The sequence below is a fragment of the Triticum urartu genome, chromosome 2 (genome assembly GCF_003073215.2).
Source record: "Triticum urartu cultivar G1812 chromosome 2, Tu2.1, whole genome shotgun sequence".
NCBI lineage: Eukaryota > Viridiplantae > Streptophyta > Magnoliopsida > Poales > Poaceae > Triticum > Triticum urartu.
Window position 1 is genome coordinate 111,514,354 of NC_053023.1, and position 21,196 is coordinate 111,535,549.

The 21,196-nt window shown below is 45.3% G+C and overlaps 2 protein-coding genes and 1 non-coding gene across 8 annotated transcripts; 1 reads left to right on the forward strand and 2 right to left on the reverse strand.

Moving 5' to 3' along the window:
• Nucleotides 1–1,507: 1,507 nt before the first annotated feature.
• Nucleotides 1,508–5,620, forward strand: LOC125536197 (2-hydroxy-6-oxo-6-phenylhexa-2,4-dienoate hydrolase). 4 transcript variants are annotated; one of them, XR_007294933.1, is made up of 6 exons: nucleotides 1,509–2,243; nucleotides 2,321–2,638; nucleotides 4,636–4,756; nucleotides 4,912–4,979; nucleotides 5,086–5,224; nucleotides 5,359–5,620. XR_007294933.1 is itself a non-coding variant. In XM_048699369.1 (6 exons), exons 1-6 carry the CDS (start codon nucleotides 1,869–1,871, stop codon nucleotides 5,362–5,364), a joined length of 999 nt encoding a protein of 332 aa, XP_048555326.1. In that variant the 5' UTR covers nucleotides 1,519–1,868; the 3' UTR covers nucleotides 5,365–5,620. The 4 variants fall into 4 exon arrangements, 3 of the variants coding, with proteins under 3 accessions (XP_048555328.1, XP_048555327.1, XP_048555326.1); XM_048699369.1 differs by having other exon boundaries at nucleotides 1,519–2,243; nucleotides 4,636–4,728; XM_048699371.1 differs by lacking the exon at nucleotides 5,359–5,620 and having other exon boundaries at nucleotides 1,508–2,243; nucleotides 5,067–5,206.
• Nucleotides 5,621–7,893: 2,273 nt separating this feature from the next.
• Nucleotides 7,894–7,981, reverse strand: TRNAM-CAU. The gene is given in 2 exon segments: nucleotides 7,894–7,929; nucleotides 7,944–7,981. It is a non-coding gene; the product is annotated as a tRNA-Met (tRNA).
• A 1,220-nt stretch (nucleotides 7,982–9,201) lies between these two features.
• LOC125536198 (pentatricopeptide repeat-containing protein At5g64320, mitochondrial-like) lies at nucleotides 9,202–16,379 on the reverse strand. Of its 3 annotated transcripts, none has more exons than XM_048699374.1 (7): nucleotides 14,162–16,379; nucleotides 11,850–11,902; nucleotides 11,626–11,730; nucleotides 10,843–11,030; nucleotides 10,165–10,280; nucleotides 9,900–10,063; nucleotides 9,202–9,556 (listed from the first exon to the last, which is right to left on the reverse strand). In XM_048699374.1, exon 1 carries the CDS (start codon nucleotides 16,341–16,343, stop codon nucleotides 14,289–14,291), a length of 2,055 nt encoding a protein of 684 aa, XP_048555331.1. In that variant the 5' UTR covers nucleotides 16,344–16,379; the 3' UTR covers nucleotides 9,202–9,556; nucleotides 9,900–10,063; nucleotides 10,165–10,280; nucleotides 10,843–11,030; nucleotides 11,626–11,730; nucleotides 11,850–11,902; nucleotides 14,162–14,288. The 3 variants fall into 3 exon arrangements, with proteins under 3 accessions (XP_048555331.1, XP_048555330.1, XP_048555329.1); XM_048699373.1 differs by having other exon boundaries at nucleotides 9,243–9,556; nucleotides 11,118–11,730; XM_048699372.1 differs by having other exon boundaries at nucleotides 9,243–9,556; nucleotides 10,843–11,730.
• Nucleotides 16,380–21,196: the final 4,817 nt, after the last annotated feature.

A 21,196-nucleotide genomic window follows, 5' to 3' on the forward strand; every position in this document is an offset into this window, starting at 1 on the left:
TCGACCTGATCACGCATGAAGGCCGCCTGATCGGGATCATAACCAGCGGCCGGTGTGAACGCCCCGTGGCCGTCCTGGCTTTGTGTCTCGTCGGGATCGTAGCCAGCGGCCGACGCACCGCCTCAAAGATGAGGTTCTGCATGTAGTCCTCGTCGACGGTGGACAACATTCCCTCGAACAGGTTGCGGGCGTCCGGGAGCACGCCGGCCGGCATCTGCCTCGCGCGTTTCCTCGCACCTCTGGATGACGAGCCACCGGCCACCGGGCGCGGGCGTGTAAGGCGCGACGACACTCACGTCGGGCGAGCACTCCTCGGAGAGGCGGGAGGCATGTGGGTACACGTGGAAGGCGGGCATCGGGTTGCAAGCCGACGCGGGGCGAGTCGGGCAACACCATCCGAGGGAACGCCGATGAGCCGGTGCTGGCCGCGGCGACGGCGGCGTTGACGAGCCCGTGCTGGCTAGGATTTAACCCTAGCATGTGGAGCGCCTCCCTCGTTGCCGCCGCGACGCGGGCGTTGGTGACCTCCTGCTGCACGGCGGCGTCGACGGCGGCAGCCGCGACGGCTTCATCCCTCACGTCTGCGGCATGCCTCCGGCTTTTTCTCTTGGCCGACTCCCTTGCCCGTTGTTCGGGCGTCAACGCCTTCTTTGGCTTGAGCCCGGCGGCGGCCTTGCGCGGGGCACGAGGCTTGCCTTTGCCAGAGGGGGCGGTCATGTCGGACGAGGCGAGGGAGGTGAGGCCGGCGACGGCGGCGAGGTCGAGGTCGTCGTCCATGGCGGGTGTGGGGCGGGAGCGCACGCGGGCGGGAGTGTTTTTGAGCGAAATGGGGGGAAATGGTGGTGACCGCCACCGACCGACGGGCCCGGGAAGAGGAGTAGGCGCGCGTGTCCGTCTCGTGTCCGCGCCGATGCAAATCCGGCTCAAAATTGGGTCGAAAATGGATTGCCAAGTGGACACCAAGCGGACGCGCACCGCGCCGACCTAAACGGACGCAAGCAGACGGAATGGGTCGCCACATTGGAGTTGCTTTTAGGCTGGTCGTAGTGGGGAGTAACTTATACTAGTGTCATGCATATAATACTAGTCTAAATTACTACCTCCATAGTGCAAAGTAACATAGTAATGGTGTCATAAATGGCTTCATTTATTAGTTTATAGACTCATCTTTTCTCGGGAAGCGCTATGTTACAGTAACATATTATGTTACTCTAAACACCTCTCTCCTCATTAACTAAATGCCACATAAGGAAAAAAAATTGAAGTGCGCTATGTTATTATCTAAGTTGCTCCCACTATGACTAGCCTTATGAATCAAGAGGCATTTCACGGGTGAAACCTTCGCCACAAAAAATGCAATCGCCTCCATTGGATTCGATTAAGCCCACACGTTGGGGGCTGGGAGAAAGCACAAAGCAGAAAGGCATATGCATCCCAGGATTCGAGACCGCTCGGCAGAAGAGTCATACGCAACGCATCGCGTCGGGCAGGGCGAAATGCTATACTAGTCTCGCTGCATCGGGCAGGCACCAGCACCAGAGTGGGCCGACATGTTCAGCTCAGCCTCACGGTTCTACCCCCGCCCGTGACGCTCCGAAATTTAGCATCCGCTTCACCCTTTTAATCCCTCCCCGCTATGAAAAAGAAAGCAAAGTTGATGGTTCTCCAATCGTCCCACCGCCGCAACCAAGCAAACCAAAACCCCAAACTTAGCAAAAACCCAAATTTAACCTCGCTCGCCCTCGTCTTGGCCTCCCCCACCGCCGCTCCCCCTCCCCCCCGCGCCAGCCCCTCTCCGCCCGGATCCTCCACACTCGCCGGCGATCGCCGGAGACCCCCGCGCCGGCGATCTCCGGCGGTCGCCAGCAATGCCTCCCCCGCCGCAGTCCATCGCCGGCAAGGTCAGCCGCTTCTTCAGCTTCGCGGCGGCGCGGGACCGCTGCTTCAACCGCCGCTTCCTCGCCGCCGGCCTCCGCCCGGTCTCCATCCAGCTCCCCGACTCGGCGCGCCCGGTCTCCATCTCCGACTCGGCGGACCCCGTCACCACCGTCCACATGTGGGTCCCCGCCAGGCCGCCACGCAACCCCCTGGTCCTCCTCCACGGCTTCGGCGCCTCCGCCACGTGGCAGTGGTACCCCTACCTCCGCCCCCTCATCGCCGCCGGCTTCGACCCCATCGTCCCCGACCTCGTCTTCTTCGGCAACTCCTCCACCCGCCTCCCCGATCGCTCCGACACATTCCAGGTCCGTCTCGCCGAGGCCCGGGCCCGATCTGTCAGTCGTCAACCCCTGCATCCTTGACACCTCTCTGCTTGTGTCAGGCGTGGTCGATCAAGACGGCGCTGGAGGCGATCGGGGTGACCAAGTTTGGGCTGGTTGGGGTGAGTTATGGAGGGTTCGTGGGGTACAGGATGGCGGCGATGTACCCGGACGCGGTGGAGAGGGTGACTCTGGTGTGCGCCGGCGTTTGCCTGGAGGAGAAGGACCTCGCGGAGGGTCTGTTCCCGGTGGCCGCGGTCGATGAGGCGGCAGCGCTGCTGGTGCCACGGCGGCCGGAGGAGGTGCGGCGCCTGGTCAGGCTCACATTCGTGCGACCGCCGATCATCATGCCGTCGTGCTTCCTTTGGGACTACATTAAGGTTAATTGCCGCTCCCATCAATTTTTGGTTGAATTGGTTTGAAATTTATAATATATTTATTTATCGAACTGCGCTAGTATAGAACGTCAGATATAAGATTATAAAATCACAGGAGAGGGAACATCAAGGCACCTCTAGACTAGAGAATGATGTTCCCTTATGTGATATTGGGCAGCAGTTGGGTCTGAATTGTGTTTCATTTTTCACATCGAAGATTGTACTTTGCACGTGGTGGTGCAGGCAACTTGACTTAATATGTGGAACCTGAACATCCAACAGGCAACTTAGTTTGTTGAAGTGGTCTACACTTGAAGCCTCTGTCAGAATGGTCTACACTTGAAATGCAGGATCCTAATAGGCACATACTATTCATGTTAGTTTAATTGGTTGATTACTGATTGTGAGTTTGTGATTGCACATCCATCTCCGTTCTCGAGCCAATTTGATCTGCAAATCAAACATTGCCACAAATTAAAACCTAAGTAAAGTGGTAACATTTGTGCAGTTGTTTGCCATCCAGTTTTTGCACAAAATTTGTCAGGATGCTTCGAGAGAGAGGTGTACTGAGGTGACATATGGAGGGGAGGGGATATTTTTTGCACTGTTGTCTGTTTGTTGTGGTTGAAAGCAACTCACTGAATCCACTACGTGGCTGATGTAATGAGCGCCATAGATTTGCTGGAGCCGGCAAAGCCTCAAAATGTTCACACGTGTCAGCGGCTTAGTAGCACATCACTGTTTTTGTTTGTCCTGGTGCATATGTTTTACATATGCTATATGATGCTGTTGACTCAGAGGCATGGTCACCCAGACAGTTGCATGTGGAGGGCCCATAGTAAATTAGTGACTACATACATGATTTCTTTGCTCACCCATGTAGTATTTCTATACTTACCTTCATATTTGTAGTGTATAGTTGGCACAATGAATTAATTCGCATAGTATGTTCCTTCAGTGTTTGACGTCCTACAAATAAATTGACTGTTACAGCACTAAATGCCAAGGATAATGACTTTACTAACTTGCATGCTGGAAATCGGTTGGAGTTGCAGTTCAGATTCAATCAGTTGTTTCTCAGATAGGTGTGACATTTCCTTCAAAATAGTAACACAAAAGGATGGAATTGGATATATTAAAAATAAAATATTCGTTGGCAAGTGATAACATTGAGATAATAATATACCCTTTTCGTTGCGGTTCCTTTGACTGGTTTATATTGACAATATCATTTGCTTCTCAAGAATGTTGGCTAATATGAGTTTGAAAAGAAGAAAAACAACGATTGTCTTCTCAATGGTGGTGTGTGGTAAATACCAGGTGGACTACATTGTTTGAGACAACAAAAATATTATTGGTTGGAAAAAAGTGCTTTAACTTTAGCAGTCACCCATTAAAAGGATGGTTCATGGTTCATGCACGTATGTAGTTTGTGAAAGTACTGAACTGCTGGATCTAAAGGGTGTGGAAAGTGAAAGAGAAAAGACAAGCCAAATTATGGAGATGAGCTTTGAGCCTTTTGGAACAATGCTCCCACTTACTCATAGAACACTACAGCCATTAAAATTGGTATTCTTTTGGAATACATTAGTATCTAAGATTCAGATCAGAACTCAAAAGCAGGTTTTGGTCCTAGAAATGTTAGCAATCCAACCGTTTAAAAAAATGTGATCTCAGTTTGTGATAAGAATCTCATATGCTTAAGTGAGCTTTTGAAATTAAAAAACTGGTGCTCACAATCCTTTAGAACATCATGGGGGTTGGAATATGCTACGAGTGATGTGACAAGCATTGCTCCTGTTCTTATTCAGTTTCAATCATGAAATGATCTGTGCTTTCGGTGCTCTCTTCCTCTTACATTAGATCACAAATTGAAGTGTTAAATAATGTTCCAAGATTATCTCGAAAAGGGCGTTTGCTTCTTCAGAGTATTTACCTTAACAAAGAATTTGTATTTTCCCATCTAAATTGTGGACCCTTTCCTTTGTCTACTGCATCAGGTGATGGGCTCAGACCATATCCAGGAGAAGACTGAGCTACTACACGCTTTGATTAGTGGGAGGCAAATTTCGACTCTTCCAAAACTACGTCAGGTAGTTTCTTGCAAAATTCTGCTCTCAGGTAGTTTCTTGCAAAATTCTGCTCTCATAGTTGAAGGCCGGAAGGCCTACTAGCGCATGCTTGTGATGGTCATGAGTTGATATATACAATCCTATGAGACTTGTTTATGTGGTCTGTTTAACATTGTACTGCTTTGGCGCTCCGGCTTAATGCAGAAGACGCTGATAATTTGGGGGGAGCAAGATAAGGTGTTCCCGATGGAATTGGCTCACAGATTGAAGAGGTTAGAAGACCTTTTGACAAACATTTCGACCACACGAGTTTGCGGTGCCGGCATCCCTTGAAACTCGAAACTAACCACCTCTGCCAGCATGTGAACAAATTGGCAGGCATCTGGATGGGAACTCTCGGTTGGCAGTCATACACAACGCTGGGCACGCAGTCAATCTCGAGAAGCCTGCAGAGGTGTGCAAGAGCATCATCGAGTTTTTCCAAGAGCCGATCCCCGAAGCTTCAAACGACGAAAGGGTAGGCGCCTCAGCTTTCAGGACATCTTTCCACCATGTCTATGTGAACCATCTCCTGTGACATCGTAGCATTCTCGATGTCCTTCATGTCGTGTCGTGTCGTGTCATCTCATCCTCCTTCGCTTCGTCTCGCAGGTGTAGTAGGCGTGGCTCTCATCGAAGCGGCGGATGGTGTCTTCTTCGCTGGGCATCGGCATTGCGGTCAAAACTGACACTGGAAGAGGGGAGGAAGAGGGGGGATCGCAGCGTTTTCACCGTTCTCGGTGGAAAAATACCTGATGTATGTTGCCTTGAGCAGTGTAATCATCGGTTATGTGAACTGGCATGCCTGCCAGAGCACGTTGTGCTACCGTTGAGATGATGAAATGTCGCATCGTTTTCCCTGTGGCTTCCGTTACGACCAGTGCCATTTTTATTTTTTTTAGTGATACTTCCACTCTCTGTTAGCTTGCGATCCGAGTATCCCGTTGCGAACGAACTGAGTGAAAGAGCAAGAGAAACACGCGGCGACTATTTATCGCCTTAATAAGAGATGCTCTCGCTGAAGCGTTTTCCCGCCTCGCGTCGTATTGGGACGGCCCATTCACGCACGCACAGTCGTAAAAAAGGCAGAGAAACGCGCGGTGACTGTTTATCGCCTTAAGCGATACAACCAGTAGCAGCTCTCGCTGAAGCGGCGTTTCCCCACCCCTGCGTCGTATTGGGCCGGCCCATTCACGCGCGCACAGTTGTAAAAAAGGCAGAGAAATGCGAGAAAGAGGGATCAAACCCGGGTCTCCAAGAAGAACGCACGCCGCACTAACCACTCCACCCAAGTTCATTCAATGAAAAAAAGTAGGGGCGCATCATAATTGGGGCTACTCCAGCCGTTTTCTTCGGGATTTTTCCCTCTTTTCTTTTTCTTTTCCATTTTTCTTTCATTTATTTTTGCATTTTGTTTTTATTTGGTTATTATGTTCTTTTTTCATTATTCTATTTTTGTTTGGTTTTCTTTTTTTTCTTCTCCACTTTTTTTTTGGTTTCTTTTTTCTTCTCCATTTTTTGTTTTTGTTCTTTCTTATGTTTGTTTTCGTTTTTCCTCTAAATTTTCGTATATTTCAAAAACATTTTTTAATAAGTGATCAAAAATATTTGTATACATGTTCAACATTGTCTGAACGCTTCTTCAACATTTTTCAAAATACTCGTTCAACATTTTAATACTTATTCAACATTGTTCAAATACTTGTTCAACATTTTTCAAATACTCATTCAATGTTTTTTAAACTTATTTAATATTTTAAATACTTGTTCAACATTTTTAATACTTATTCAACATTTTAAAAAACTTGTTCCAAAAATTTCAAATACTCATTCAATAATTTTTAATACTTCTTCATCATTTGTCAACTACGTTTTCAACATTTTTAATACTTATTGAAAAAAAATTCAAATACTTATTCAACATTTTTTAATAATTTTTCAATATTTTTCAAATGTGATTTTGAAGAGTGTTTAAAGTATAAAGAAAATTACAAAAATAAAGCAAAAAACGAGGACAGAAAACTGAAAAAGGCCCAGTATTGTGGGCCCTGTCTTGTTTGCACGCCTAATTCTGCCCTGCTGGAAAAAAGATGAAACATGCCTCAAAAAAAAAGGAAAAAATACGAAACGCAAAAGAATGGGGTAATATTTTTCAAATGTGATTTTGAAGAGTGTTTAAAGTATAAAGAAAATTACAAAAATAAAGCAAAAAACGAGGACAGAAAACTGAAAAAGGCCCAGTATTGTGGGCCCTGTCTTGTTTGCACGCCTAATTCTGCCCTGCTGGAAAAAAGATGAAACATGCCTCAAAAAAAAGGAAAAAATACGAAACGCAAAAAAAAGATGAAACATTTTTCAAATGTGATTTTGAAGAGTGTTTAAAGTATAAAGAAAATTACAAAAATAAAGCAAAAAACGAGGACAGAAAACTGAAAAAAGGCCCAGTATTGTGGGCCCTGTCTTATTTGCACGCCTAATTCTGCCCTGCTGGAAAAAAGATGAAACATGCCTCAAAAAAAAGAATGGGGTGAGAGAGGCTCGAACAAACGAGGACAGAAAACTGAAAAAGGCCCAGTATTGTGGGCCCTGTCTTATTTGCACGCCTAATTCTGCCCTGCTGGAAAAAAGATGAAACATGCCTCAAAAAAAAGAATGGGGTGAGAGAGGCTCGAACAAACGAGGACAGAAAACTGAAAAAGGCCCAGTATTGTGGGCCCTGTCTTATTTGCACGCCTAATTCTGCCCTGCTGGAAAAAAGATGAAACATGCCTCAAAAAAAAGAATGGGGTGAGAGAGGCTCGAACAAACGAGGACAGAAAACTGAAAAAGGCCCAGTATTGTGGGCCCTGTCTTATTTGCACGCCTAATTCTGCCCTGCTGGAAAAAAGATGAAACATGCCTCAAAAAAAAGGAAAAAATACGAAACGCCTCAAAAAAAAGATGAAACATGCCTCAAAAAAAAGAATGGGGTGAGAGAGGCTCGAACAAACGAGGACAGAAAACTGAAAAAGGCCCAGTATTGTGGGCCCTGTCTTGTTTGCACGCCTAATTCTGCCCTGCTGGAAAAAAGATGAAACATGCCTCAAAAAAAAGGAAAAAATACGAAACGCCTCAAAAAAAAGATGAAACATGCCTCAAAAAAAAGAATGGGGTGAGAGAGGCTCGAACTCTCGACCTCAGGATCACTCACGTTTAGCTATGAGACCTACGCGCTAGCCAACTGCGCCACCACCCCTTGGTGCAGAAGCTGAGGTATAGAGCTACTTATTCTAAACTCCTGCAGTCTTGTAGAGAGCCAAACTTAGCCGAATCTTTCCTTCTTTCTGGGTTGTGATGAAACAAACCCAACAATTCCAATGTGAATCCGCGAATTTATATATTGCAGAACACAAATGGTCGTAGAACTGGCAAAATTAATTAATTTCCCTGGTATACTCTAGACGCAATGCGACAGGAAAAACTTTCCAATGTGAATCTTGCTTATTTTTCTGCTATACTCTAGACGCTTCTATTTTTCCATAAAAAACCATTGAGCTTCACGAATCTTATCAACTATCATAGGGTGTAATGTACTTGTCTTGTGGGTTTATTGTTCCTTAACTAGTTTTTTTTTTTGCGAAAAGTGTTCCTTAACTTCCTGCTCGTCACTTTTTCTGAAGTAAAATTTGCCGCATCTAAAGCAAAGTGCAATGCCAAGACCAAATTTTCAGTTTAGGAGCACAAAAATATGTACTAGCATAAAGAAGCAAGTGAAAAGGACAAATACTACGCAACTGTAATCTACAAAAACTGGAATATATATATTTCTAAGATCAATGATAGTGCAAAATGACATGTTTCCTTGTTTTATGTTCCCATAATATTAAAACTAATTTGCATTATCATGTTACTCTAAGCAATATACTCCTACGTCAGACCCGAGTGGTCTGAAGAACTAAATTCAGTCAAGCACTCGCTGAATCAACAAAACTTACGGAAACTTGAGCTCGATTGCGAGAGATTTGGTGTGAGATCGGATTCACCTAAGGGCCAACCAGGAACACTAGCGGCTAGGGTTTACCCCTTACAAAACAGAATGCCCTCGAAGGCTCTGTAGACCTTTGCCGGAAAGTAAACAGCGACTCGCAGGTGCTCCTCAGCTGTCCAATGAAGGATCAACACCGTATTGCTGTTCTTCTCCTGCGAAGCGGTATGCAGGAGCGAAGGGTGTTGGATGATAGATGGACGGCCCGTAGTGCTTCGCGCCAACTGGTATCAATTCAAACTTATCTGAAACAGATTAAAGGTGTCGGTTTCTTCAGAGATAAACAGCTCGGGTCCTGACATATATGCATGCATTCCTATGAATCCATTCCATTCAGTGGTTTTGATGGACAATTATGGCTCTGAATTGACTACAAATGGATGATCTGAATATGCACTTCATAACCAGAACCAAAGAATGACACAATGAAATCATGGTTCAAAAGCACCCCATAACAGCATTGGCCATCGTCTATAACATTTTTTGAAATCATAAAAATATGCCAGTAAAACAACATTGCTCCCCAGTCTGTAGAAAGCACACAAGAATTTGCACTTCCAACCTAATAAGTATCAACAGATATCAAAGAAATATAGATATGCACCAACATTGACCACTCCTTTCATGAACTTGATCGCTTGTCATGTTATCCATCCTTCAACAGTACATCTGATGACTCATTTTCACTTGATAATTTGCACATTCTTTGTCTAGAATAAAGTGCAGCCCCCGATACAAGTAATTCACTCAAGTGAAGGATTGAATACAGAATTGACATCACATTGTCTACAGATGTTAAAAACATAAGAAACGATCAGCATATCCACATTGTATAGTGCTCAAGCTCAAACAGTCCTAAAGGGAGTATCATTTAATTTTTTGAAGGACAAAAAAACTGGACACCATTTTACTGTACTGAACTACAACTAAATGCAAAACCTTTCACTGCACCATGGGAAAAGATGGGGACATGCACGGCATCTGATGCATCTAATAACTATAGTCCAGGGATATAAAAAGTAGCTGATTCAATATTTATTGACCCAGAGTATGCTTGACTGAAATAGTACAATGTATGTTAATCAACTAAATGGCAACTATAGAAAGGGAAATGTGGCTAAGATGCAACCTTGATGCCTGCCATCAGTTCATTAGTACCAACCACATCACGAAGAGCAAGCCATCTGGAAAAAATCCAATTCCCGTCACAAAAATCCGACTTCACCTTCCATCTTATGCATAAATAGCCAATGGCTCCCACAACAATAACAGTTAAACAGTAGCCTACAGAGTCTGCGAGAGAATAATTTTGCTTCGGTCGTTATGTAAGAAAACAAACAAGTGTTTGCTGAACTTAGCTAAATGAAATACCAAAATATAGATTACAGGCAAACCTGCACACATCTGCTAAGCTACAGGGCCGACAAGAGAATGATTTCGCTTCAGCGTGCCTTTGTGCGCCTCCTGGGTGGTCAGGTGCGCCCTTTTGCGTGAAAAGCGGACCTATGTCCTGCAACGCATGTATACAGAAACAAGGTATTCACACAAACAATGGGGGTAAGTAGCACACAATCCTAGACGGCACACATAGTAACTGCAAATACTATACTACTCCCTCCGTCCCATAATGTAAGACGTTCCTATAATGGGGGTAGGTAGCACACAATCCTAGACGTCTTACATTATGGGACGGAGGGAGTACATGGTAGCATACTTTCTTGGCAAATCTAACAAGGGAGTTTCTGCCATTCTCGAAATGTCATAAAGGTTGATGCTTCAAGGCATGTATTACATGGTATCAGATAGTGCCTGATCCAGCCACAATGGAAATACAGTGCTATAAAGTAGCAAATAATCTTAGGAAACGTAACACAGAAGGATCTCATTTCCGATCCATGGAGCAGAAGGCCCGATGCACGGATGCAGGGTAGGCATCATCATGACATCATCCTAATAGTTAACTGGTCAATAAGAGCTCTGGTGCAAAGCAGAACTGCATTCAGAACACCATCGAAAAACAAGAAGCGACACACTGCAAAGAAGGAACCACATGACAAACTGCTAAACCATACCTGTGGCACACGGTCCACTTCCTTTTCCTGGCAGTCAGTGCTTTCTTAGTACGGAAAGCTTGAATAATCGCAGCATGAACTGGACGGCTCCTCCATCAGTGGCTTGCTGTTTATGACCAGAGGCAATTAGACACAATTCAGAAGGAAGAAGGATGCTCACCGGCGTCCACAATAATGCTCTCTCTGGGCTGCGGAAAAGAAACATCTTTTTGAAGATGATGCGGGGTAAAATATACAGATATGACGTAATATTTCAATTCAGACAAAAGACTTACAAGCATTACTTGGACAAGGAATGAAACAACATCAACGAAAATCAGAGAGGGTCATGACGCAGATAAGCTGTAATGTTCATTCCTTGCCGCAGTTTAAATAACCTGATAGAACTAATAAATCATTTTAATGGCTGTGACCAACAATTACTGCCATACTAAACCAAGACTAGTTTTTTAATACTCCCTCCATCCCATAATATACCTGTGGCACACGGTCTTATATTATGGAATGGGGGGAGTAGCATTTAACCTTGCCCAGAATTGCAGATTTGATTGTTACTATATTTGGTACGATCTAGATGACATGAAAACAACTATACTTAGTACAGAAACATGTATTCAGTCGCAGTGATATTTTTGGTGAATGGATAATATTTTCAGGCATTCACTAGGGTACTAATATGCAGTGGGTATGTTGAGTTACCAACTTCAATATGATGTGGTTAACAAATAGCACACATATCCTCGTTAAGATTTACAGTTTGATGCACGAAAATTTGTGGCTTACACATAAACCATTCTAAAAATCATAAGATCAGAGTTCCTCGGTTGATTTGCTCCCCTGAACTCAACAGAGCAACCATGGTCACCGACTCGCCGTCTTCGTGTCTACCTGTTTGCAAGGAGACCATTCACTATGATTAATGATGGAAATTAAGCAAGCCATCCAGAAATTTTTAGAAACTCAGTGACATCAGATTCATGGACAGGTAGACCAGAAATTATACTAACCTGCATATGCTGCACTCTCCTGAGCCAAATCTTGGATTAACAAATTGATGGACCTACACAAGCAGCACATTATCAATTCAGGTGAGAACATGATTCTTTTACAAGACAAGACAGATTTACAATCCCCTCTTCCATTTGCAAAATATTCATGAGCATAAGAACAAATTCACAATTAACATCTCAAATCGAGATTAATCCATCGAACAGTCCAAAAATATATAAAAAGTGGAGTTGCTAATTGCCTACCTGGATGTTGTGCATGGGAAGACGACGAGCAAGATCACATGAGGGCTTGCAGCTTCTAGCAAGCAGCACAAGATGCCACGGTGGTCCTCGCCACGCCGTTCCCCCTTCTCCCGCCACTTACACATCCTCACCGCGCCGGCCGGCGGCCAGCCTCTCTTCGCGCACTACCACACATCTGCCCCGTGACACCACAAATCGTGGACGCCGTAGCCGAGCGGGGTGCGGATGGATGGGGAAATGGAGGCGGTGATGACGAGAGGCAATGGATCTCATCGGTAGGGGCGGCATCAGACGATGACCTTGGGAAGCGTCAGAGGAGCTCGGAGCGGAGAAGAGGCAGAGACGAGGGAGGGAGGAGTTGGAGCGGAGGCTCACAAGGGAGAATGACTTAGGGTGGAGGAGTGTGGCGGTTGTGGATTGGGGGCTAGGGTTCGTGCGGTTGTGCTCAACGGGCTTTCCAGGAGGAATAACCAATCAGACCCTCACATCGCAGCACCCACCCATCTTCATGTGACCCCACCTAAGAAGAGGCTCACCAGTCATACTCACGTAAAAAAGTGAAAATAGTTGTCAAAATCGGATGGCCAAGGGGAGCCAAGGTGGAAATCTACTCAGATCCAACGGACAGAAATCGCCCGATCAAGAGGAGCGCCATGGAGGCGGGTTGGCTGGCAGCCTTTAAGGTTAAAATTTAGATAGATCGGATTCGTTCCTTTATAGCATATGCGGACTTGAATTATTTACTTATCCCAAGATATATTTGATCTCATTTTTGTCTGTTGAGACAAGCCACGTTTTTTAAGCAGATGTGCCACAGACAAGCAAGCATGCAAATCAGCTGTGCATGATTTCAGTTAGTTTCCAATGTAGCATGTCTCTCTAGTTATTTTGCTTCTGGTTTTATGCACTCATGGAACGAGAAAGAATTGAACCAGCCAATTTGCAAGGTGAGTATTTAATATTGCAACTTTTTGAATTCTACCTCATGAAAACTCTCAAGATAACGACCTATAGTTCTCAAAGAGGATAGTTGTGAGGTAAGAAAGTGATTTTGGTGCATATACTCAACTGCATTGACAATGAAGCCACAGACAACATGCATCCTTGATGTTGTACAAGAATTGATTAGTATATTAAGACATACTGAGATAATTAGGTGTCTTCACTGTATGCATATGATGCTAAATTATAGCGTTGCTTGAAAATCATTTAAATTATAGGTCGCTTTGTAATATGTTTTTAGTGCTATCAGAGTATCTTTTATATCCATGTGAATTTGAAAATCTGGTTGTAACATTAGTCAAGACGTGCATTGCATGTGCACGCTTACTATATTCTTTGTATAAGCTGCAACTGAAATATATTTTCTATAGCATGTATTTGAGCTCACATTATTTGTTTTCTAATTACTGCTTTTGATCAGAACCAACATGTAGCCTGGAATGAGGAACGGTATTCTATGAGCTAAACAACGCGGAAGAAGAGGATTAGGCCGGCAGATCGGTGTCAAGGAGAATACTGAGCTATGGAGGTGGTGTTTCAGGCAACACCGGCGATAGTCTCAACAGTTAAATACCTAAATGATGGTGAACCGTAGATGTCGTAATATTATGAGAAATATATAATGATTTATTCTACCTTATCTGTACATCTTTTGCTCATTGTGATGATCTGATATGCCCCATAGAGGTGTCTGGATTGAAATAGGTATTTTATTGGCTCAACAAGGGGGAAATGTTACGGGTGTTCATTAAGATTCTTGACTTGTGAATGCTGGTGGCGGATTTAATCTCAATATGCTTTAGGCAAGTCTGTTAAGTACTATATCCCATCAAGATTTAAATTCGCAGTGTACGTGCAATGTACAGTAAATCACTGCACACATAAGATTACATATCGCCATATGTAAATTGAAAATGTAAACTTCATATATTCAAATATTGATTTCTAGCGAGACATGCATTGCACGTGCACGCTTACTAGTGGTACAACAAAATAACCAAGTGATGCTAAAGGCCAATGGATACAAGGTACAAACTTCTAATTACAACAGGAAACATACATACCAGGTCAAGCATGGTGAACATTATGATGGACACCATGAGCTGCCCATTCTGATCTTTACAACATCTGTAGTTGTAGTAAACTCCAAAAGCCATGACAACCAACATACAGTACACGGCAAAAAGAAAATTAATGCCCTTCAACCTCGTCGGATAAAAAATTGAGTGGCTGTCTGACAAAATTTTGCACCATAATTCCCCAAGTGCGCTCGTTAGGTGTTATCCCAACAGTCACTGCTCTGTTTAGAAGCATATTAGCGTCATCAAGCAATCTCGCTTTGCAGTGCCAACTAATGAGGATATTGTATGTAATAGTATCTGCATGCACATTTTCAGAATGTAACTTCTCTAGGAGATTCAGCGCAGCATGCATCCATCCCATTTTGCACAATCCATTTATGAGTGTGTTGTATGTGACAATGTCAGGACTAAGCCCTTGGTTTAACATCTCCTTCGAGAGCTCTAGTGCATCACGCACCCTTCTTGTCTTGCAGAGCTCACTAATCAAGAGGTTGTATGAAATGTTATTTGGCTTAATTCCCTTTTCTATCATTTCCGCGAGCAACACCATGCTCCGATCCACATTCCCATCTTTGCACAGGGCTTTAATCAGACCATTATAGCTAACAACATCAAGTGAACAACCATGAAGTACCATTTCATTTGCAAGCCGTATGGCATCCTGCAAACTTCCTTTGCACAACAGTGCATGAATGAGTGTATTATAAGTTATTCTATTCGCAACAACACCCTCGTCAACCAAATTTTCAAATAGATACACAGCCTCCTCGATCTGGCCATTGTTGCAGAGATGATAAATTATTGTATTATATGTGCAGATATCAGGCTTGCAACCTTCACTCTTCATCTCTTGCATGAGTGACATCGCGTCATCCATCCTGCCTTCCTTACATACAGCATAAATCATTCCATTGTATCCTTGCAAATTCAGACTCAAGCCATTTGCCAACATTACCTTCAGCGTTGCTCTCATGTCATCCCACATGCCATTCCTGCAAAAACCATGCAGCAAGATCGTGTAGGTTACTATGTTTGGAGCACAACCCTTATCCTCCATCTCTCTAAGCAACCGCATGGCCGAACCAAGCCTCCCAAGCTTGCAAAGCCCATGTATCAATATACTGTAAGTGTGTGCATCTGGTGGGCAGCCTTTTGATCCCATTATCTCATACAGCTCCATCGCCTCTGTTAGCTTCCCATCCAAAAGACACCCGCCAATCACCGTGTTAAATAACACGACATTCAACTCTGGCACCCTCCCGAGCATTGTGCGTGCCTCATCCACCTGCCTTGCTCGGCACAGGCCCTGGATAAGGAACCCGTATGTCATGGTGTTTGGCACGCAGCCTCTTATCATCATCCTGTCCACAAGCCTCGCAGCATCACGGAGACGCCCAAGCATGCATAGCCCGTGCACAATGTCATTGAACGTGTTGACATCAGCAGAGCACCCCATGAGGAACATCTCGTCGAGGAGCGTGGTAGCCTCGGCGACCTCACCCTGGGCACACAGAGCGTGGATGACCGTCTGATAGAGCATCACATCGGGCACGCACCCATGCCGCGCCATGCTGCGGAGCATCGCGAGCGCCTCATCAGCGCGCCCGAGGCAGCAGAGCGCGCGCGCAGCGACACCGAAGGTGAAGGTGGTGGGTGGGATGCGGTCCCGGTGGACCATCCGGCGGTAGAGCGTGAGCACATCGGCGTGGCAGTTCGCCCTGGCCAGTGCCGCGAGGACGGTGTTGTACGAGCGGAAGGACGGCGAGACGGCGAATCGGCTGGGCAACTGGTCGAGCAGGTGGAGGGCGCGGCCAGGGCGCAAGGAGCGCAGGAGCGGTATGAGGAGGGTCTCCCGGAGAGGGGGGTGGCGAGAGGAGGGGAGGGATTCAAGGAGGGAGAGCGCGCGCTCTGGGTCTGCGTCAGCGGCGGCGAGCAAGGGCCGGAGGGGGTGCGACGAGAGGACGGGGTGGGAGGCGGCGTACCACTGGAGGAGGAGGAGGGAGGTGGCCGGGGACAGCGGCAGCGCGAGGAGGCGCCCGAGACGGTGCGGGGTGAGCGGGCGGGAGGAGAGCGTGCTTCGGAGGCGAGAGAGGTCGAATGGCGCGAGCAGCTCCGGCCATGACGTCGCGGCGGCTGCCCGGAGTTTGGGCGGGGGTTCCGCCATACCCGGTTGCGTGGAAACCCACCCATTGGATCACTATTTTTCACTTACTAGGCCCAGACGTTAGGTTAAGTGGACACGCCCCGCGTGTTTACGCTTTCGGTGTGCCCACATTTGGGCCGTCCACCCTTTCAAATTCAGATCCTAAGTGTAACATCCCAAAAGATTTCAAATTTTGGAATGTTAAATAAATAAATAGGTAATATTGAATGATTTGCTTTGATTTTCAGAATAAATAGAAACTTTTTGAGTCTTGGTGAAAACTTTTCCAAACCATGTCATCCAAATTGGAATGGCGTAACTATCCAACAATATTAATTCTTGGTTTGGGAATTTATTTAAGCTCAAAAGGATTTAATATCTAAAAATTAACCATATTTAAATGAGTTAGAATAATATGACTTTCTCAAATATGGTATAAAATGACACACAAAAGGGAAAATTGAAAAAAATGGAGTTTATTTGACTATTTTGCAATTAGATGCCATTTAGATATTTTTCCAATTAACCATATAAAAAATGAGAGGAGATAGTATGAATTCTCCATAAAATAACATTGAAAATATTTAATAGTAAGCATATAAATATTTTGTTATTTGAACATAATTTTGAGTATTTATAAGACCCTAATACTATTTTAAGAAATTTATAGCATCCTTGAAAGGTTTAAAAAACTATTTGTAAAATTTATATGGATGGAGAAATAGACTCTATATTTTATCAGTATATGTGCAAGTTTCTGGATTTTTAGGAGATGGTTTGATATTTTAAATATCAAAATGATTGCAGTAAATAAGGTAGAAAACAATAAAATGACTTTCTCAAATATGGTATTTGGATTTTAAATTGGATATGGCTCCTATTCAAATTACAGAAAAGAGATAAATCTCCAAGTGGACAATTGAAAAAATGGAGTTTATTTGATTTATTTGCATTTAGATGCCATTTAAATAGTATTATTTTTGAATTAACCATGTAACAAAATGAGAGGAGATAATATGACTTCTCCATAAGATAACATTGAAAAATACTCCCTCCGTCCCAAAATTCTTGTCTTACATTTGTCTAGATACGGATGTATCAAGTCACGTTTTAGTATTAGATACATCCGTATTTAGACAAATCTAAGACAAGAATTTTGGGACGGAGGGAGTATCTAATAGTGCGCATGTAAATATTTTCTTATTCGGAAATCATTTTGGGTATTTATAAAACCATAATACTATTTTTATGGAAATTATAATGTCCTTAAAAGATTAAAAAACTATTTGAAAATTTCATATGGAGAGGGAAATATATTCTCTATATTTTATCAGTATATGTGCAAGTTTCTGGATTTTTAGGAGACGGTTTTATATTTTAAATATCAAAATAATTTTAGTAAATAATAACATAGGAAACAACAAAACGAGGAAATATAATCCTAGCCTATTGGGCCTAATCTGACCTAGTACTATGAAAACACTATCGTGAGCCTAGCATATCTCTGCATGTAAAACAACGAAGTGGTATGATCTAAAACGGTCGGGCTAGGTTGCCCCACACCCTTTCACTCACATCCCTCCACTCTCTCTTTCCTTGACAGGTGGGCCTTTATTGTCAAGAGCGTCTCCCACCTCAGGTAGATGCCGACCTGGACCTCACGTTCGCTTGGGTCGAGGATCGGTCCAGAACTACCGTGCACACGTCTGCCCGCCATCTGCGAGGGATCAGTGACCAACTCCTCAAAGTGGGGCTAGAGGAATCCGAGCACACCGCACGTGCCCTCGCCGAGCCGAGTGGCAAGTGGAAGAGTGTGTTTGCGGTCGACCGTCACTGTCAGGCGGGTGTGCAGCCGAGCCGAGTCTGTCGCGCCAGACGAAGGCAGCCGAGTGGCGGTCAATGAGGGTTGCTGCGAAGGAAGGATGACGGCGGCGGCAACGACGAAGGTACCGGTGGCCTCGGAGGCCATGCCTACGACTATAAGGTCACCGTCTGGTACCTTGCTTAACTTAATTTAGGTTCAGTTTAAATTTCCTTATGTTTGGTTGAATTTTGTTAAATTCCATCCTTTTGATTGTAAATGTCACAAATATTAACAAATATCGTCTAATTTGCATGGATTTCATTTGTCTTTTTGAATTGTCCGTTTGAACTAGCACAAAAAAAGTTTGGTGCACGGGATTAGATGGCCGGTCCTCCATCTATTGGCCGGGGACACATCCGAACGCATCCGCAGACATTTGGTGTATTCATTTTGGTGAACCACCGGTGGAGTTGCCCTAATTTCATTTCAGTATATGCACCACCACAACTGCACATTACAATATGTAGGTGAGTAGTTAGTGGAGCACTGAGCAAAGGAGTTATCCCCTTAACTAGCTGCCTTCACTATCAAACATGTGAACCTAATTGATTGATTGCTTGCATTAACAGTTCATTAGCTTAAAATCCTGAGGCGTGATGAAACATCGCCATCTATACTTGACCAACGCCGGTACCATTGACGAGCCCTCTTCCTCCAACAGACGAAAGAGGTTGGAGGCGAGACGAGGGTGGTGGGGTAGGTGGCTCTGGCTAGCGAACAAGGCCTCAGACGTCGACGGCATATTCTAGCAGCGGAAAGCATATCGACAGATGCATCTGGACATGGGGTCAGGTCGTACTAATTCAGTTCAAACATGTGGGCTGCATCGTGGCTGATTTTACGCACCTTCCTCGCAGCCTGCTGCACCATTGCGCTGCCGATTCACGGACACTAACCACATACCGTCGTAGATCGGCAGCTTTGCTGCTGGCCTGGCCTGACGTGCGGGGACCGGAGCTGCGTTGGTCCGGGTAAAAGTTGAGCTGAACTTTGCCTGCTGGTTGCGGCGAGAGGAAACCGTCGGGCTGAAAGATTACCGTGGGAGCTTGTGGAAGTTCAGCCCACGGTAATTTGTCTGTTCATAGTTTCTTTTCTTACTACTAGTAGCTGATTATTTCCTTGTGTCTGATGGTGCGACGAGATTTGTTATGACAAGTATTTTCAGACGGAGAGAGTACTACCCATGATGATTGGTTAGTCCTAGCAGAGGTTAGTGGCACTGGAGTTGGGATTAGCGTCAGCAGAGAGCAGTCAAACTAAATTGGCTGTGTTGTGTGCTGCTGCTAATTATTTTTGTTGAAGAGGAAGCTGCTGCTAAATAAACTAGTTTTTGACATTCGCCGCACGTGTAAAGCGTTGATGCGGAGAACGATTTAAATGAGTCGTTTTTTACATTGTCGTACTCGCCTACGGTATGTTAAAAAAAAAGGGTACGACCTGTATGTATGTGTCTGCTGTTTGTTTGTCCCTGTGCAGCTATTGTTTTCGGCTTACTATTGTTTGCTGCTTTGTGCTTTCGCTTTATTTAGTGTTCTTCTATTACGACGACCTGCTCGTTGGGATTCAGAGAACAAAAGATGCTGCTGCTCATTTTCTTATTCTTTTTTATGTCGAGCCATGACAAACTTAATTATTAATTAAGAGCACCTACAGCCCTAATTTAGGCATCTAAACGTCCGCGGGCACTGTCCGGACAGACACACCTAAAAAAATCACACAACCAGACACCTCAATTAAAAAATCTAAATTCATACATAGACATGCAACGCTACGTAAACCATGCAACACACATGGTCCGGCTAGTACACCAGGACATACCATCGAACTACCAAAAATTAACATATTCTACCTACATACTGGCTACGAAGAAGATCATTCATGGACTACGGCTGCCCTTGTCCTTGCCGACGCCCTTGTCGTTCTTCTCGTGGAAGTAGTAGACAAAAAATGCAATATGGATCAAGCCGTATCTGCTCGTCGCCAGAGTTGTCCGACCCGTTGTTGTCCTCCTTCTCCTCTTTGGGAGGCAATCCGGCCATGGCATGGACCGCTCGATTCAGCTCTTGGGCGAGGGCGCATGTGTTCCTCCGCTGCAGCTTCTTTACGACGCGAGCACGGATGGCTACCTCCGCGGCAGCGCGCGCCGGCACATCTGCAGCCGCCATGTTGGCAGCGCGGCGGACCTTGGCCACCCTCATCTTCTCCTTCCCACGGCGGGCACACCGGTCCCGGTAACTCTCATACTCCGGCCTGCTGGAGATGGGGAAGCTAATTAAGGGACCGCGATGATCCACCCCTGGAGGATTCGAGCGCTCGTTGTGTCGATGCAATGGATTCGCGCCGGACATGTCCTACCGTCGGTCGGGCGTAGTCCTCCTGGGAACGGCGAAGGGCAATGAGGACGGCCATTGCCTCCTCCACCCCGCATGGGACGACACCCCAGTCGACAGATCTAGAGTGGTCAGAGTCAGATCTCCTGCCCACCATGCCGGGGGAAGGCTGAAGATCGTCAGGCGGGAGTTTGGGGGTGGAGTGAAGTGCAGTGGCTATGGTTTGGTTCGGGGAGTAGATGGGGACGAATATATGTGGGGTTGGGTGGACCGACTCCGACGTGGCAGACGCGCCCGGGCCACCCCCATAGTCCATACATGCCCCATATTTGGGCTAGATATGAGGATTGCCGGCCAGCCCAGATGTTTGAGACCGATTTGAAGCGTCTGTCTGGGTTGCATTTTCTTGACTGGTCGGTGCGTGACTGGGCCGCCACCTGACGTTTGAGGGGGTTTGAGGTGTTCGACTGTAGATGGGCTCTAACCGAGTAGAATTAGGCAAGCTATTGGTCCTCGACATATTATCAAAATTATTGTAAAGCTATCTTTTCTTTTTGTCCGTCTCAGACGTGGCGGCGGTGTGCGGCATGGACCGATAAAAGTTCTTTCAATATGGTTGTATCACCAGATTCACCTAAAAATATCAATTAATCGAAATGTCTTTTATCCAAGAAATAACA